At 32.5% G+C, this 15,416-nt stretch overlaps 1 protein-coding gene across 3 annotated transcripts in view; it reads left to right on the top strand.

The window, feature by feature from the left end:
• Positions 1 to 15,416, top strand: part of LOC114329338 (DENN domain-containing protein Crag) — an 86,651-nt gene that overhangs the window by 5,934 nt on the left and 65,301 nt on the right. For all 3 annotated transcript variants that reach the window (XM_028278394.2, XM_028278395.2, XM_028278396.2), the window contains exons 2-4: positions 8,098 to 8,425; positions 10,711 to 11,053; positions 13,037 to 13,403. In XM_028278394.2, coding sequence (XP_028134195.2) covers positions 8,098 to 8,425; positions 10,711 to 11,053; positions 13,037 to 13,403 — 1,038 coding nt within the window. The remainder of the gene's footprint in view (positions 1 to 8,097; positions 8,426 to 10,710; positions 11,054 to 13,036; positions 13,404 to 15,416) is intronic.

Consider the following 15,416-nt stretch of genomic DNA (forward strand, 5'->3'; position numbering starts at 1 on the left):
TGCACAGTGATAAATCTAAAGTAGTTCATTTCATGTTGTACGCCAGTCAATGGGAGCAAGAATAGGATATTACCTCCGAATTCTATCCTACTGCATGGATTTTAATGAAATTTTGGGCCTAGCCTCTACTTATCTTCTAATTCAAAGTCTACCCTATGCCGATGTGTGCTTTTATCTTGGGGGTGGTTCCCACCCCTTCTTAGGGGTGGAAAAATTTTTGGTTAAAATAACATTGGTCATGAAAATTGGCCATTTTCATTGAAACATACTTAATACCTTTTCGAACGGTTTTTTGCGAATACCTTAAAAACTATGCATCTAACGAAAAAAAAAAACTATATTAAACATTTTTGTAGGTTATAAAAAAACAAAGAGACACTTGCCTTCATAAATCTTCTAGTCTAGTTATAATACAAAAAGAGATATGGTAGGTGAAAATAGTTTGTTTTTTGGTACATTCTCAAATTGGTGTATTCAACTTGAAATAACAGAGAAACGTCCAACTTTAGGTGTATAATGCCACTAATACCTTTTGTAGTGCTTGAAAAGACCTTTAAAATGAGCTATATTAGAGGTCCATTACATTAAAACTAAGCGAGATATGCTGCAAACAAAATTGATAACTAATGTAGTTTAAGAAAAATTGAGAAGTAATTTTAACCCCCATCCACCAAAATGTAAATGAATCGTTTTACTTCTACAATACCTTTTATTATAGGGTTATTTCAATGTTCAAACAGTTGGACAGGTTTAAAATGAATGGTTTTTGAAAAAAAAAATCAAATTATAGAGCACATTTTTAAATTTTCTTAAAAATCTTCCTTTTTCTGCATGTAACTTGAAAATGATAAGAAATACAGTAATGAAAAATAAAAAAAAGAATATCTGTGTACTTTGTACGCACGTAAGAAGTTATACTACTATTATATGATTTCAACGAAATAAATATACTTTCAACAGGTTATTTGTATTTAAAGATTAAACTAATTTTTACTTACTACTTTCCAAAAAAATTTTATTAAAACAATACTAAAAATAAAAAAAGAATGTGTGTGTACTTTGTACGCACGTAAGAAGTTATACTTCTATTATAATATAATTTCAACGAAATAAATATACCTACTTAACAGTTACAATACAAAAAATTAACAATAATTACCAAAAATGAACCAAAACCAATGCCAAATATTAAAAAAAAAAATATGAAACCCGCAATCTCGCGATTTTTTGATCTCTGGTCTAATGCTCTACCAACAAGACCATCAAGCCGTATGCACTTACCTTTCAGATATACATAATTATACATCACGGTGACAAGTGAAATATAAAAATAGATGTTTTATTATTTTACGCCCAAGGAAGACAAATCCAAAGACACAAAATTATAATAAAAAACCTTTTAAACCACCTTTTTCAAATTGCGCAAGTTGTATTATTAATATTAATGTTAATAAATGAAATATAAATATTTTGACGTTTCACAATTTGACAATTCACTTTTAACTGCAGTGCCTTAAAATGTTTAAAGCACTAGTGCCTTAAAGTAGCATTTTTAACGCTCCTAAAAGTTGCATTCCTAAAAATTGCATTTTTAACACGTTTGTAGAAAAATATATTTAAAAACACTAATATATTCCTTCCACACCTTTTCTGAACTGATACATACTTACATAAATTAAAACATTTTGAAGTATAACTTCAAAAATATAATATGAAAACTATTTAAAAAGGCAGTATAACTATTAACTAACCTTTGTTGTTTCTCTTCCCACAAATTTTAAAACGCAACAACCATACATAACCAAACCGTCAACCGTCCAAACCACAACTGCGCTACAACTGCCATATTGGATAATTTTTGACATGTCATTTGAAGATCCAATCAGAACAAAGCTATAATGCGCATGCGCCGGGACCGTAGGTTTTAACATATAAAAATTCACCCTCATATCGCGCGTAAAGAAGTATAACTTCAAAAAAAGTTGGATAACACACGGAATTGAACCAGGGACCTCTCGATCTCTGGTCGAACGCGCTACCACCGAGCCAAACTCCCTTTGCTTTGACAGCTTACAAGATTTCTCATACATCCTGACAAATTCAATAGACCAAGTGAGGTATTAAAATACTTTAAAATTTAAAGTAAATATACTTACTATTATTATAAAATATTTTATTCCCGAGGAAGACAAATCCAAAGAGACAAAAATTATAATAAATAATAAATTTTCTAAAGCTGATATGTACATACATAATTTGAAAGATTAGCAACGACTACATACTGTCTGTCTGCGCATGCGCCAGGCAAGTATAAAATTTCACCCTCGGTCGTAAAGAAGTATAACTTCAAAAAGGAAATTTATAGCTGAAAAAGCCCTGCATTTTTGTATGGTATTTTTTTTCGTATCTCTTATATTTTTCGAGTTACATGGAGGAAAAGGAAGATTTTTAAGAAATTTTAAAAATGCGCTCTATAATTTAATCTTATTTTTTTTTAAACCGTTCATTTTAATCCAGTCCCACTTTTTGAACATAGAAATAACACTATAATAAAAAATATTGTAGAAGGAAAGATATGTATTTAAGTTCTAATGGATGAGGGGTTAAATATACTTCTCATTTCTCCTTAAAATACATTAGTCATCAACTTTTTTGCAAAATATCTCACTTAGTTTGACTGTGATCGACATTTAGTATTGCTCATTTTAAAGGTCTTTTCAAGCCCTACAAAAGTTATTAGTATCATTATACACCTAAAATCGACAGTTTCTCTGTTATTTCAAGTTGAATAAACCGATTTGAGCATGCAGCAAAAAAACAAACTCTTCTAACCTACCATACCCCTCTTTGTATTTTAACTAGAAGATTTATGAAGGAACAAATCTCTTTGTTTTTTTATTACCTACAGAAATATTTTATATAGTTTTTTTGTTAGATGCATAGTTTTTAAGGTATTCGCAAAAATCCGTCCGAAAAGGTGTAATTTTTCAATGAAAATGGCCAATTTTCAACCACGAATAACTTAAAAAGTATCGAGTTTTCAAAAAATAATTATAGAACAGTTTTTGCTTAAAATTAGGTTCCCTAGCCTCTTCCGTGGCTATTTTAACCAAAACATTTTTCACCCCCGAGAAGGGGTGGGAACCACCCCCAAGATAAAAGCGCACATCGGCATAGGGTAGACTTTGTTTCTTGAGCTATTCCCTACTTACTGTGAAAATATCAAGTCAATATCAAGTGAATCGATGTAGTAGGATGGAATTCGTATCCAAATACCCTCATTGACTGCCCTAGTTGCTCACAAGAACTCTTCTTTTTACAGACCATAACTTGGTGAATTTTGTATAGTGACTTGATGAACATATGTACTATTTTAAACCCTATGACTTTCTTTTCAAGAAAAAAATATGGATAAAAAAACAATACTTACTGTTAACCTAATATTCAATAGCACTTCCTTATTTAGAACTTACTTTACTTTTTCTTGCCTGGATCCGACTACAGTTTTTCTGCCCAGTATCAGGCTACGTCTACACCCTTTATCTTTGCGAGCCATAAATCATCGAGGGTGCACTGTGATGGGCAAAGTCTGCATACTCTCAGGTGCTCTACGTTCTGTATTTCCCCACATTCACAAAGTGCGTCGTTATCTGTCTTCATGTCCCATTTAATGAGGTTCTGTTTTACGGGGGCAACACTTGTGCGTATGCGATTGAGTGTCCGCCAGGTTCTCCAGTCCAGGTTCATTCCATTAGGTCGTTCTGGATGTAGGGGGAACAGTTCAGGTGGTTTGACGCTGACATTTCTCATAAACCTTGTCCTTGATTTAAGTCAGCTGGTTCCTGGCGGTTCGTTAAACCCGCATAATTGGTGCCTTTCATTGAAAGTTTGCCTGAACTTCTCCACATATTGTGAGGCACATCTACGGTCTTCTGGTGATGCAAATCCAGCTGCCCGGTACAGTAGGGGTAGAGGGGTAGGCTTCATACAACCGGTAATTATTCTACATGTTTCATTTAACGCTGTGGTGATTTGTTGGTCATGTTTACAACTACCCCAGACGGGACAAGCATATTCCCCTGTTGAAAAAAATAAGGCCTCAGCTGTTGACTTTAAGACCTGGGGGTTTGCACCCCACTTGTTCACTACAAGTTTCCGGAGAAGGTTGTTTCTCATAGAAACCTTTTGTCTTGTGCTCTGACAGTGGAATTTGTACGCTAGTGACCGGTCTAGTATCACTGCAAGACATTTGGGCCTATCAGTATGTTCCAAGCGTTGTTCCTCCCAAGAAACATTCAGTTTTGCATGCGCCAGATGGTTGTTGAGATATTATGCGCCTTATTTAGAAGGGAAAGACATAAATGGATGGGTGACAAAACGGAAACAGGAGTATGCGCCTTATTTAGAAGGGTTACCAAGAGGAAATTGTACCAAGTTTCAAGATATTAGAACTTTATATTCAAGGAAATGAAAAGTAATAGAAACAATAGAAGACAAAGTCGACTGTTCTTCTGCCCTCAAAATTAATTTATGATAGATAGATAAGGCTACACATCCCTTATGGAATACAAACCGCCTCATATCAGGGTTTTTGTGGTTCTATGGTCATGGGGAATTACTTCATATTTTCACTTTTCATAGCTGGGCATGCTTTTTAGTGTTCTCCATAATCTCCATTGATTCTTTTCCATTATTTGCTTTCTATACCTATCTATCAATGAATTTCCATATCCATGATATCCATGATAACTTGTTCTCCAATGTTGTTTTTGGCCCTCCTTTGTGTCGATTGACAACTGGGTCAATTCATTCACATACAATAGTCTTACATACTCATAGCACAGTAGCTACAAGCTTTAACTATATCTTTTTGTTCCATTGATTGCTACATAAAGAAAATATTCTTCTGTCTTTCCAAAAACTCCTCAGAGCTTTCCAGCTGAAGACATTGTTTCTAACATAGAAGCCATCCTTTAAACAATCCCCAAAATTTCAGCTGATTCCCTTCGTTTGTATATCGTTAAATTTATCAATATGGCCAAACAGTTTTCTTTAATTTTTCCCGTGACAAATTCGCAGCTTTAAAAACCTCCATTCACTTTCTGAGATATTCCGTCTACAGAACAAAATCATGACTACTGTTATTTTTAATACTTCTTCTCTTCTTCCTATATAGAAAAAGTCAAGGATAAATCCTGTTATAATAGGATAACCCTGACATATTTTCTGTTGAAATATTAGGAAAACTGATACTAAAGATCTTATATAAAAATTAAGATACTACAATCAGAAAATTCTAAAAAACAAGAATTCATACATAGTTTTAATTTTGTTTTATTCGTGGGTTTCCAATAAAAATTAAAATTGTTAATAATGCATGCCAATTATCCTTATCTGTAATTTTGTTGATAACTTTTTAAAATATAGTGGGTATTTGTGTATAATTTATGTATAATCTACGTATTAAAAGGTCATATAGAAGATTATATCCTCTCTCCTAACATTTCCCTTTAACTGCTTTTTTTTTAATTTTTGGAAATAAAAAATATTATGGCCTTGAAGGACACACAACAGATTTGATGTGAATCATTGTAATGTTCTTATCTTCATTAGAGGTGAACATATTGCTACATCAAATGGCTGCTCTCATATTTGCAATTGATACTGGCCTCAATTGTAGGGTACGGTGCAAGTGTATGGGCACACAGACTAACAAATAATAAATATATCGAAAAACTAAATAAAGCACAAAGAGGTTTCCTTGTTAGAATGACATGAATGGGCCTTCAGTACTACAGCAACACCAGCATTAACAGTCTTAACTGGTGTAATGCCCATGTACTTCGAAGCACAAAAACGTGCATGTAGATATTGGCAAAGAAAAGAAAATTATGAAAAAATAATACAATTAATGGGAATAAAAATAAGAACAAAAAGAGAATTAGAAGAAACATTAAATAGAAAATGGCAAAACGAATGGGATAATTCCCCTAAAGTTAGACGTCTCTATAATTTTATTCCAAATTTGAATAATATACCAAATTATTTTAACCCAAAAAAAGGATTAATATATTTTCTTACAGGATACGGTCCGTACCCTACACACATGCATAGATTTAATTTAAAAGATAATGAAAATTGTGAATGTGGAGAAATAGGTACCAGAACACATAGTATTTAATTGCGGAAGACAAGCAAATACACAAGAATTACAAAGAATGAGAAAAGACCTTGTTGGCATACATATAGAAAATATAATAAAAAATTAAGAATTATACACTAAATAATTTAGCGGACATAATATCAAAGAAACAATTAAAATTATATAATATTAGGCGAAGAAGAAATCAAGTAAATATCCAACCTCTATGAATTTGAATAAGAAATTATAATATAAAAAAATTAAAATTACATATAAAAATATAGAATAAAATAATGGAACAATTAAATAAATATTTATATAATAAAAAATTTAAAAAAAAAATAAAAATCAAATATGAAATAAAATAAATCAAAAACTATTAATCAAACAAAAAATATATAACAAAAAACCTGATATTTTAAAACTCAATGGATATTTTCGGCTAAGGGTCTGAGGCTCACCAAAATACCATTGGGAATACGATACAAGTCGATTAGACCTGCACTTGAAATTATTCTTGATTATTTTTAGATAAATAGTGCTGGCATTTCTCATCTGAGAATGAGAGCTGGGAGCACTTTTATAAAAATTATAATATGTTCACAAAAATGGTTAAAATTTAAAAAAATAATTATATTTTGTTTATTCTAATTGTTATTAATTGTTCATTAGAATTTTTTATTAGAATCGTTTATAATTTGTAGTTTTTCAGAATTAGTTTTGTAGATGAGGGCTGTTGTTAATTAGTCAAATAGAAAATTGTTAAAGTAAAAATTATGTAAAGGTAGCAATAATAATATCGTATGGCATTTTTGCCGGGGAGATCCTTTTTCTATTTTTGGATGTGCGAGGTGGCATTCGGATTTTTGCAGATAAATTTAGGTGACACCTTCAGTAATAATAATTGACTTATGCTCCTTCTCAAATATTCCCGGAACATTAATAAAAAAATTAAAATATGTAAAAATTTCGAAAAACATCGATATTTTTCTACTTTCTTTGCTTATAACTTTAAAACGATTCATTTTGGAAAAAAGTAGTGGGAAATAAAATAAAGATAATTGAATTTTGTATCATATTAGACATGTCTTAAATTATTAACTTTTCTGCAAAATAGTAATACATACAAAATAAGGGGACAAAATAAGCCTGCTTTTATTCAATGTTTTTCAACCGCTTTGGTTGCACTTAGAACCTTCGTAATTCGCTTAGAAAATTCTTACAACATACTTAAATCGCCCACCAAATTTCATTAAAATCGACTTAATAAATTTTGCATAATAATTTGGCAATCTAAATTTTTTTAAAAAAGTTTAAAATTTTTAAAAACTTTCTGAACAAAAAGTAGACCATTTAGAAGTTTCCTAATTTTTTTACATATAAAGAGGCGCTCTACCTATCTAATACACTTTACAGAACTAAAATTGGATTATTTAAGCGGCCTCAACACTGTTTTAAAGTTATAAACAATTTTTTGGCTTATAAACAAATACAGTGAGGACGTTTGAGTTGGTATAAATTCATTTTTCAGTTATTTATCAAATAAATATTTTTTTTTCTGTTTTAGGACAACAGTAAAATGTATTGTGAATTAAATAAATTATATACTTTCTTCTTTTTGTCTTAATTAATTAATAAAAAAAATTTGTTAATTAATTAATTAATACAATTAATAAAGTTGTTGAAAAACATTGAATAATACCAGGCTTATTTTGCCCCCTTATTTTATATTTATTGCTATTTTGCAGAAAGGGTAATAATTTAAGACATTTAAACCAGTCGTATATCATACAAAATTCAATTATCTTTATTTTATTTCTGTACAACTTTGTTCCAAAATGAATCGTTTTAAAGTTATAAGCAATGAAAGTAGAAAAAAATTGATGGTTTTTTTATTAATGTTCCGGGCATATTTGAGAAGGAGCATAAGTCAATTATAAATTGATATGTTTTAGGTGTAATGTACGAAGGTAAAGAATGGCTAATGGAGGACGCAGAAGTTGTGAAACAAAGTGTCGGTGGCAACATTGCGAATGTAAATAATTCAGCTTCTCAAACTTTTATCACTTATAGAAGAGGACCAAAGTCAATGCCTTGTAATGCATTGGTTGTGACAGATGTATGCGTAGTGATAGCTAGCAAGGGAGAATCACCACCTCATGCTTTTTGTTGTATTAACAAAAATTTGAATAAAGGTTTGGTCGGAAGCGATGTGTTCTTATGCTATAAGAAGTCTATGAATCGTGCTACTCTTTTGACCTATAAACCTGAGGTTTTATCAAGGTAAGTTTATAAGTTCACTTAATGGGATTTTTCCTTTCTGAATTGAAAAAAATTGATTTTTGTTTTTTAAGTAGAAACATTCATTAGAGGAAAGTCGCCAATTATGGAATACCATTTTGTTTTGGGGATATAAAATATACCTTTATAGAAATGAAAACAATTTAATGTTATGACACATCAGTCATACATTTTTATGTAGTAAGTAATTAAAAGCCTTCTATTAAATATCTTAATTAACAAAAAAAAAATCGAACAAAAAAACAAAATCACAAATGAGTAACCAAATATGGAATAGGTATCCATATATGGAATATAGGCATAAACCAACATATCAATAACAAAAATAGATGTAAACATCTGAGATCAAATAAATTTAAATAAGAAAATTGTGAAAAATGAAAGAAGTAGCTTAATTCACTTGCAGACATCACAGATCCATGTATGAAACTCTGGACCACCACATTCATAATGAGCCCACTTACACTTAATCCACTATTCCATAATTAGGCACCAACGACTGTCCATATTGGATTTGTACATTAGTTTAAACTAGTATCAACATTTTTTCAAGTCGTAATGTTTTAATTACAGAAGGTCATAAAATATCAAAATAAAAGTACTATTGATATACGCAATAGCATAACAAGTCTGTATTCATGCATAATAACCAATAATACTCGTTGAATATATTTACCTTTGAAATTTTCTGCGAGACGATAAAACAAAACGCGCCTGTCAGACACGTATCGTTCGTGCATCTGACACAGAGGTGTGAATACGATAATAAAGAGAGGGACTGAAATAGAGGATGGTCTTGTAGTGCTCTTAAAACAAATCTTTTCGGAGAAATCAAGGAATTCCATATTAGGGCACTATTCCATATTTGGTTACTTTCCTCTAGTATCATATTAATACTGTCCTCAAATTTTATTGAGAAATTCGAAGTTATAGCTGCATTTATAACGGTACCTACGTGAGCTAATATTGGTTTATACAGGGTGGGCCAAATAAAAGAGTCCACCTCGATATTTGGCAGTATGTAGTTATAAGATTTTAACGAAATGCCGACACAGGTCGATTTTTATTTTTAAGTTACAATTTTTTGATATACATTTCATACTAGTCACGTCATCCCTCTGAGCGTGATGACGTAATTGATTATTTTTTTAATGGGAATAGGGGTCGTGTGGTAGCTCATTTGAAAGGGTGTTCAATTCTCTATTCAGTAATATAAACGTTAAGATGATTATTTATACAGGGCGACCAAAAAAATAATTTTTGAATTAAATTATGTAATTGAAGCAAAAAGGAGAATGTATGTATGTAATTTATTTAACTCAAAATATTTTCTATTGCTGTCAGAAAATAGAAGAAAAATGTTTATTTGCCAAATAAACATTGCTTTTCAAACATGTTCAAACTACCAAGAGGTTTGTGCGATGCTGTTTGTGATTTAATTTAAGCGAAAAGAAATGTCTATTTGTGAAATAAACATTTTTTTCTATATTCTGTATTTTGAGTTAAATAAATTACATACGTTCTTCTTTTTGCGTCAATTAATTTGATTCAAAAATTATTTTTCTGGTCACCCTGTATAAGTAATGATATTCATGTTTACATTACTGATAGAGAATTGAACACCCTTTCAAATGAGCTGCCACACGACCCCTATTGCCATTTAAAAAAATCATCGATTACGTCATCACGCCCAGATGGATAACGTCACTATAGTTTATTTTTTAACCAGGAGGAGTAAACTAAAAAGACAGATTCACACCCAAGAAAGTGACTTGAATAATAACCAAATACATCTTCTTTTTTGGTTGATCTAGTCGGCACTCAATGGTAATCCATAAATATTATATTAAATTAATACGTCGCTAAAGAGTTCCAAAAACAACTGCTTTTTATATAAAAGCAGACTAACAATCTAAAAATTAAAGGAATAACACAGAAAACACAAAAATCGCCGATATAACTTAATTAACCTATGAAATGTCATTAGTGTCAAAATTTTATAAGAGTGGAGTAAACTTGCCTGCGGTTGGACCAATTACAAACCAACAATACAGCGCGGTAAATTTGAATAACTCCTCTTGGTTAAAAAACAAACCATAGTATGAAATATATAACAAATATAATAGTTTTTTCTTTAAAAATATTAAAAAATTGTCGTTTTTTCAATTTAGAAAGTAAAATGCCCCATAATATTATTGTTTTAAATTTTCTAATGATTCTTTTTCTATTATAATATTTTCTGTTATTTTCACTGTTTAAATTTCCAGGTATCCCCTAGGAGATCTTCCCGAATTCCCATTTCCTGATTCTGTGCCTTTATTTTGTTTGCCGATGGGTGCAACGTTGGAGATGTGGCCCAAAGAGGCCACCCAACCAAAGCCCGTCTTCAGTACCTTCGTATTGACAGTTTCTGATGCTAAACACAAAGTGTATGGATCCGCCGTTACTTTCTATGAAAGATTCTCAGAGAACAAGTTGACTCAAAAACAAACAGAGTTGCTAAATTATGAAGAAGACTCGGAATTTGCTCTACATGCCAACAAGTCGATATGTGTCTTATCGCATTGGCCTTTTTCTGAAGATTTTGAGGTCTGGTTGAGATGGTTGCATGTAAGTATCTTATTGAAATCCACATTACTGTAACTAAAATTAAACTCATGGTTCTAATTATTTACACTTTGTACAATTAATATGGGATTCTATAAACTCTCGTTTAAGGGGGGTATGATTTGAAAATTTTAAAATTTTAGGTATTTTTTTATTAAGTATTTTAAATGAAGTTACATAGCTTTACGAATACTCTTAGCTACATAAATAGAAATTACAGCGATTATTTCATTCATAGGAGATTCTGACCAATAGAAAACTATAGAAATCTAAATTAAATCGATAATTTTTGATAATTTCCCGTCGTCAAGTATATTACGTCAGATGCCCTTCGTTGCTATGAAAAAATACATTAAGTGACATTAATGACAATTAATGTTTTAAAAATTATAAAAGTGATGCCTTTCAACCGTAAAATATTTATAACAACTGTGTGGTTAATTGTACTTACATAATTAAATTACAATAATATTTTGGTTTTGAACAGTTTTATTCATGAAATAATCGCAACAAATTGCACTCGATCTCTAAAATTAATATAGAATTTTAGAGCTCTTGTGCAATTACTACTGATAATTTTTGATAATATTCCGTCGTCAAGTATTACGTCAGATGCCCTTTGTTGCTACGAAAAAATGAACATTCAGTGACATTAATGACAATTCATGTTTTACAACTTTTCAAAGAGAACACCAGGAACAGGTTTAGCAAATATTCAGGCGAAGATATCAATAAAATATTAGTTAAAATGATTTAAAAAAACAGTTTTATTCATGAAATAATTGCATCGAATTACACTGGAACTCTAAAATTATTATCGACTTGTTGCCGTCGTGACACTTTGACATAATTTCACTCTACTTCGGGTCGTGAAATTAAAACTGTCAAAGTGTCACTCGGGAAGCAAATCGATAATTTTAGAGCTCTCGTGCAATTACTACTGAATATGTTTAATTTAATTTAAAAATAAAATAATCATACCATAGTTTCAAAAAAATTCACAAAAATGTTCTTGAAATGTTGATTTCAAACCATACCTCCCACAAGAATTCAACTCTCCTTTCTTCATATGCTTTGTGAACTTCAACAGTTCGACATGCTCACAAATATGGCCATAATATCCAAAGCTAAAGCTACAGGAAATGGAATACCAGAAACAATAATAAATCTCATTAAAGAACTTTACGGTGATGCAGAAAGCACAGTCCTACACAACGGTATAACATAATATCTCTGCTGAAAGGAGTAAAACAATGCTGTGTTTAATCCGAATCCCTCTTACCATTTAACGTTATACTGGACTCTGTATTAACAAAGGTAAAGTCCAATAGAGGAATTGATTGTGAACACACAGCTGTTAGCACATTCAAAACAGGGCATGCAGCTCCAAGTAAACAGAAGGTCTAGAAATAAACATCAAACAAACCTAAGAAATGCAATTAGGCATCAAAAACAACCATTCTATTCTGATCAACAACCAGAAAATTAAGAGAGTGGTTGAATTTGTATATCTGGGCAGCATAATTGATTGTAACGTTGGTACAGATCATACAGGAGTTTTTTCAATTAGAGCTTTACGAAAAACCCTTCGTATATTTTGGCCTAATCGAATCTCGAATGAAAATTTATGGAAACAAACCAAACATAAAAACAAGCTGGATCACACACTCCGTAGAGTCTGCGGAATTAGTCCTGTGGCTTTCCAGATTGCATTTATTGGAATTCTTAAGATCGACAGAAAAGAGGCAGACCTAAGAAACTTTGGAAAAGCACAATACTACACGTAGGGAAAGAAATGGGGAAATCCTGGCTTTAAATCAAAGTACAAGCAAGAAATAGAGTTCGGCTGGAGTCAGTTCAGAGGATACCTCTGTAAAAGAAAAAGCTTTACGATCCGTTGGCTTCTGCCACAGCTCCACCTCACGCAGCTCCTTTATTTGTGTTTATTACAATATATTCTTCTCCTTATATATTATTTCTTTTTAGGGTATTGCTACGAGTGGCAAACCTCAACCTATTCCAATCGAAAGATACATAACTCAACTATTAGACGAAGTACAGTTTCCTTCGCCGAGGATATTGCTCCAAATGTCACCACACAACAGCAAAGATAGAGTAATCTTGACCCAACCCGAAGATTTGCCTTTACCAAGAAGTGCTGCGAGTTTTAAACACTTGTTGATCAACTTGGGGCCGGAAAATTGCTTACAAGTGTTACTTTTGATGTTGACGGAACAAAAAGTGCTAATACACTCCTTGAGACCAGATACTTTGACCAGTGTAGCTGAAGCCGTTTCGACGATGTTCTTTCCGTTTAAGTGGCAGTGTCCATATATACCTTTATGCCCACTCGGTAAGTACAGTGTGTATTCTCAAAATTGTAGCTATTCTTCTTCTTCCTCAGCTTTTTACTTTTCAGTGGTCGCAGTTCCTTACTCTTCATCGCCACTCATTTCTGTCCATTGTGTTTTCTTTACCTAAAACTTTCTCTCCTAAGTCCTCTGTCACACAGTCCTTCTATGCTTTCCTCTGCCTCTCCTTCCATCAATTTACAAACGGCTCAGTCCTTCATCCCATATATTTTTCATTTCTACATCTAACGTGACCAAACCATTGCAGTCTTTGTTCTTAAATCTGTTTTGAGACTGTAGTCACCTCGGCTCTTTCATCCTATGTATCGCCAAGGCAATCACCTCTCTCGCTATCCCCGGTATTGCATCCTCTGTCTCTCCTCTGATGTTCTTCGTTTAGCAACTTTTTAAAGTACTCATACTATCTTTGCTATATTTCAAAATTGGTTCTTAAAATCTTCCATCAGCACTCTTAATCTTCCGTACATGAGTCAAGTCCTTTTGATTTAGCAATGCTGTATAATCTTGTCATCCCTTGTGGTATTTCCAACCCGTCGTACAGCTGTGCGAACGATCTTTCCTTAGCAGTAGCTACAGCGCGTTTTGCTTCCCTCTTTGCTACCGTAAATTGTAAATATTTTATCTTAATTTTTAAGACTCCTGTATATATTTTTTCTTTAATTATTATTACAAACACGAAACGGGCGTCCGTCGACACCCACAGTGACAGATGTGTGGACAGATGGGTGGAACCAATCGACGGGAGGCGGTTAGAAGATTGTGTTTATTTTCAATCGTCCTTTAGACATAAAAACAACAAGTAGAGCCCTTTGAACAAATTTTAATAGGTTAGTTTTCACGAAAGCGAATTAAAACATGAGAAGAGGGACATTAGCAGTAAGAGAATTTTATTTAGCGTGGGGGTTCGATAGGGAGTCGATTTTAACATCAGAACCACGACAGACGTGTTATTTGGGATAATCGAAAAAGACGATTTAAGACGGGTATTATGACAAGCCGGTTATAATATTGATTAGAAGCAATTATCTCCAAATACATTTCTTTTTGTAAGAACAAGAACACGTAAATTTTGGTCGCAATTACACAAACACTTTTACATTTCGTCAATTTAATAGTATCTATAATTTTAGTTGTCTATTTTAATAATTAAAACTGTTAAACATCACACGGACTTTTATTACGATTGTATTTAACGAATCCATTATTTATTATATCTCCTTATCTTCCTCTGTTTTAGACCTGCCAAACCTTTTTCTAGACTCTTTCTTCTATCTAATCTTCTGTTGCACTTCATCATTCTACCACCAAGCTTCTTTGTCGCTATACTAAAAGCCACAGTTAGAATGCAATGCAGGTAGCATAGAGCAATGTATTTCTTACATGAGAACGGCCGACCACGTTGCCGGTTTGCCCCGAGTGATTTCTCAGTCTATCGCCAAACTACCATGCACCTACCACTGTTCCGACATAAGCGGCATCGCTGCGCGTCCTAAGACCAACACTGCATTCTAACTGTGGCCTCTACATTAGGAGACACTTTACGAGATGGTTTTTCTAACAGTTCCTCTCCCACTCGTACCACAACTTTGTTGTTGGCTTCCCATCAGTCATTGACTGTATCCTTTTCCTCGAGCTCTTCCACTACTTTACTTTCTGGTGTCCTATGGCACTCCAAAATTCTTCCTTTTCGTATTCTTCATATTCTACCTGTGGGGTGTAGGCACATAATATGATGTTCATGTTGGTTTTGCCTGCATACAATTAAAAACTCATTATTTTCCATCACTTATTCTGGTTACCCTTACAAGATGTTCCTTTCACTCAAAATAATACCTACTCAATTACAATCCTTATCCTCTACATAATAGTGGCGAGATCCCTTTTTTGCCTGTCATATGTCCGACGTTTAGCGTTGCGATCCTCAGGACTAGCTTCTTTGGTCCCTTTCTTCTCTAAGGAGTAGCATTAGCTCATTTTTCGAACGCCCTAGCCGC

This window comes from Diabrotica virgifera, chromosome 7, assembly GCF_917563875.1.
Source record: "Diabrotica virgifera virgifera chromosome 7, PGI_DIABVI_V3a".
Classification (NCBI taxonomy): Eukaryota; Metazoa; Arthropoda; class Insecta; order Coleoptera; family Chrysomelidae; genus Diabrotica; species Diabrotica virgifera.